The 4251-nt window shown below is 34.6% G+C and overlaps 1 protein-coding gene across 1 annotated transcript in view; it reads right to left on the reverse strand.

Moving 5' to 3' along the window:
• Positions 1 to 62: 62 nt before the first annotated feature.
• LOC113474718 (zinc metalloproteinase nas-36-like) overlaps positions 63 to 4251 on the reverse strand; it is a 9007-nt gene continuing 4818 nt past the window's right edge. Inside the window, exons 10-16 of the mRNA XM_026836888.1 lie at positions 3474 to 3548; positions 2494 to 2843; positions 2229 to 2353; positions 1593 to 1873; positions 1192 to 1330; positions 986 to 1138; positions 63 to 487 (exon numbers count right to left, since the gene is read on the reverse strand). Of these exons, the coding sequence (XP_026692689.1) occupies positions 295 to 487; positions 986 to 1138; positions 1192 to 1330; positions 1593 to 1873; positions 2229 to 2353; positions 2494 to 2843; positions 3474 to 3548 (1316 nt within the window). The 3' untranslated portion in view covers positions 63 to 294. The remainder of the gene's footprint in view (positions 488 to 985; positions 1139 to 1191; positions 1331 to 1592; positions 1874 to 2228; positions 2354 to 2493; positions 2844 to 3473; positions 3549 to 4251) is intronic.

Genomic DNA, 4251 nt, shown 5'->3' on the forward strand with positions numbered 1-4251 from the left:
CCACTTGAATAATTCAGATGTTTACAAACAAATAAAGCTTGCACTTATAAAAGTCTATCTTATTCTGAAACAATACGACAAGGTAATGTGCAACTTATTTACAACAAAGTACAAAAACATATTTACAACAATCAATTCAAAACACTCAAATGCATTTTTAATGTGTAAATACTCTGTAAAACAATTGTCAAAATAAATTGTTTGCTACAGAAGTATGAACAACACTATAATGAAACGATATGCAATATACATACAAAACACTGTCAACGTCAAAATTAAACAATGAAATGTCTTTTATGAAGGATTTGTAAAACTGTTCATGAGTATCTCATGATCACGGTTGTTATGACTACACATGAAATCCCATTTGCTGTCACCGTCTATATCGAGTGGAATCAACCAATCAGAATCATCGGTACAGAATGAACCAGAGTAACCTTCTCCGGTTGGAAATTGTCCATTGTTTGATAAACGAACTGTGGTTTTCCTGAGGAAAGAAAACAACGATTTAGTTTTATCATCAGTTTGTAGGAATCTAAAGAACATCCGTGTTACAATGACTATGTGCCCTGTCACACGATGGCATATAACCTTGAAGCTACATTCATTTAATACGTTGGAAACTGACATAGTTTAACACAGCAAATCGTGCATACTTTTAGTTTGGTGCATGTTTTAAAATGCTTCAATTTAGAAAACATTATGGTTGTTCTTTATAAATAAAAGCATAACTAATTAGTAACAATTTGATTGTTACAGGATTTAGATTAAAACTGCAGTACATCGTTTGAATATTCTAATGCTAACTGCTGAGGAGATGTACTTAGAGGTACACTAAATATAGTGTTGATCATATTAATCTAGAACCACAAACCAAGCTATAGATGTTATTTTAATCAAAAACAAATAATATCAATGCATTATTATACTTTTATCTAACTTCTTGATTCCAACACAAGTAATTTATAAGAAAAAATTGTTTTACTTTTTCACACGGTCGACACACACAATATCGGACATCGCATCTCCGTTAAAATCACCGACAGCAATTTGACCCGATTGTACGACACAACCATCCAATCGTCCTCTCCATGATGCTGTGTTTATATCTCCATTAGAGGTCACCAAACCAACCTCACTGAAAAGACAAATATCAAGTATATCGAGTAAAATGAATTATTTATAACTCACAAATCACCATCTTGATTTCCACACATCACATCCACGTTTCTATCTCCGTTAAAATCTCCAAAGATGAAAACAACATCGGAATTTGCTCCAGAGCAAAGATTAGCAACACTCTTGCTATCAAATGAGAACATTGGAGAAGCTGAAATATATGATGACAGACTGAGTCACTGAGAGCAAATGTTAATTCATTTCAAAAATCAAAAACATAATAAATTAGAAATGTCTGAACAAAAATATGTAGCTTATTTATCTTTGATTTAAATTAAGAACAAAATACATTTCCCGAAGATAAGGGGAGAAAACACGGGATCCAAAAATACGGGATGCGTTATTTTCCAATATTACCGTTTAACTTAACGCAGGTCATTATTTTATCGTAACATTTATATTCATATACATACGTGGATCATTAGCAAAGGAGCTAGTGCAGCTGAATGTATTGCAGTAACCAAGTTCATGGTGACGGCCAGGGCAGCCGTAAGAGAAATAATGGCCTTTTTTGCAATGTCTAGACCGATATCGAATTCCTGAGCCACATGATTTAAAGCATATTCCCCATGACATCCAATTAGTCCATGCTACGGGAGCATAACGCTGTGAGCTTACACAACTTTTCAAAGTGCAAGGATTAGCTTGAAAAGATTTTCCAAGGCACTGTGACCTTCTAGGACAGTACCTATATCTGTAATTAACATAACATTTCAGCATGTGCAGTCACAATAGTTATTATTGCACTTGTATAGGACATACAACTATAGCCTTAAGACACATGTGTTCTGTACAACATGAGTGAAAGTATTTTTAAGGGTTTTATTTTATGTATGACTGATTTAATTTATTTTTAAACCGGTATATAGTGTCAGCTGAGCTTGCACACCAGAAGAAACAGTAAGACTTTGACCTTGTAATAGCTAGTTAGGCGTAAATATAAAATCTTACAGAGAAGGTTAAAAAACGATTTTTTGCTTTATTTCTAACATTTTGCTGTCACAAAAATCTTAGGGTTATCTTGGTAAAAAAATAACAAACACATAAACCTTAGTCTTAAACCAGAACCACAAGTCTTGGTGCAGCTTCCAAATGGAGACCATGGACCCCACTGTACTGATACTGGGCAAGGTTTCCTTTTGCAGTTCACAGTTTCATAAACAGCCTTACATCCCTAAATCATTGCAAACATAAGAATACTAAACATGCTTATAAACCTCACTAAATGTAGTTTATATTTAGATTTTAACTAATTTAACTTTTGTCTTAACTTATTGGCAATAAAGTTTAAGATGGTTACTATAGTGAACTTACTGCAGTTTGTACTTGGCAGTAGCGGGCACGAACTTTAGTTGAAATATCTCCACAAGTAGCTGTACATCCAATCCACTGCCCCCATTCTGACAACCCTCTGTTTCTATTCCTTGGGGTTGTCGTCCGACGCCAAGGACTCAGTGTTGTTGTTCTATACCATGGTCTTCTAGTGGTTGCGGTAGGGGGGCGGGTAGTAGCACGGGTTGTTCGAGGTATTGTTGTATACGGCCATCTACGGGTTGTGGTCACAGGTCGCCTGGTTGTTGTTGGTGGTTGCCTTGTAGTTGCTACTGATCCACCACCACCACCTTCTCCTCCTCCTCCTCCTCCTCCTCCTCCTTCCTTAGAACCTTAACATAGCATAGTTGAATGTATAAATGAATGAAATGAAACTCACTTTATGAATAAAAAGTATGCTATGTTATTCCCTCTTGTAATACAGCGACGAAAACCATGCTAATTTATACAACCAACGAAAGGAAATTAGGATGACAGTCGTTTAATACACGCTGCAGATAAAAACTACTTAAGTAAAAGTGTCCAATAAAAGCATGGCTGCCAAAGCCAAGTTAAGCATTTAAATTTAAACCTAGCGAGACAGATCACTTTTTAAATTCCAAAATATATTTACCCTGAGGCCCGAGTAAACTTGTCACTTTCTACATGTGCATGGTTTTACGCTACCAAAACTTTCTATTATTATCCTGTTAGCAATGCTTGCTATATATTCTATTAGATGTCATAACTTGAATAGCCTAACTGATTATGTTGAAGTAAACAAAAAATATCAGAAACTCTGTCATAGAGTCTTTTAACTTCATTTCCCTGCACCAAATGCAATGTGATATAACATTAATCATGACTTGAATTTTAATAAATATTCTGTAGTAGCTTTTAATTTATAGCCTGCTGTGGGAGATATAATCATAAATAAATTAAATCATAAATAGTCTATAAATAAATTAAATAATATCATTTACCTCCACATAAAAACACGTTAACCTCATAAATATCGCTTTCTGATAGTCTCTCCTTTTGTGTCTGAAGGACTCCACCTGAAAAAAAATATCTTGTAGAATTTCTTATACTCATATAAAACCATGTTAGTTTTTACATTACAGTATCTTTAATAACAAAGGAATGGGCTGCTTAAGAATATACAAATACAAGTGTTCTATTCGCTGCTTTTTACAGGGGGTAATTGTTTTTCTGTATGCCTGACAATTTTGACAAATAATTTATAAACACGGGTTTGAAGCAATGTGTTTTGTGTCTCACCCTAAGACACAGGCGCACACAGTGGCGGCCAGCATTAAACCCAGTATTTTTTCATGATATTGCAAGTGTCTTAACACTGAGCCATGGTGCCAGGTTAGCTTTGGCGAACATTTATCACAATATTAGATCTTAGATGTAACACTTATTTAGAAGTAGGACCATTAAATTAGGAAGACAAATTTTTTTGAAAAGAAAAATAATATCTAAGCCATGGCAAAAATGGGCGTGGTTGCTTGTAACCCACAGGTAATGGGTTTAAGAATCATTTGCTGTTACCACCATAGGCGTATGTGTCCTTGGAACACTTAACAGCAATTGCTTTAAACCAGTGGTCACTAATGGGTTGACCAAGTTATCAGCCATATACAAAAAAAATGTTTCCCCAAAAGGTAACATTTTTGATAACTTGTAAACTCAAGGTGTATGAAACAGAACACCCATTTATTAATTCAACTATAATAAATGCTAAAAAATATTTAT

The sequence above is a fragment of the Ciona intestinalis genome, chromosome 1 (assembly GCF_000224145.3).
Source record: "Ciona intestinalis chromosome 1, KH, whole genome shotgun sequence".
NCBI lineage: Eukaryota > Metazoa > Chordata > Ascidiacea > Phlebobranchia > Cionidae > Ciona > Ciona intestinalis.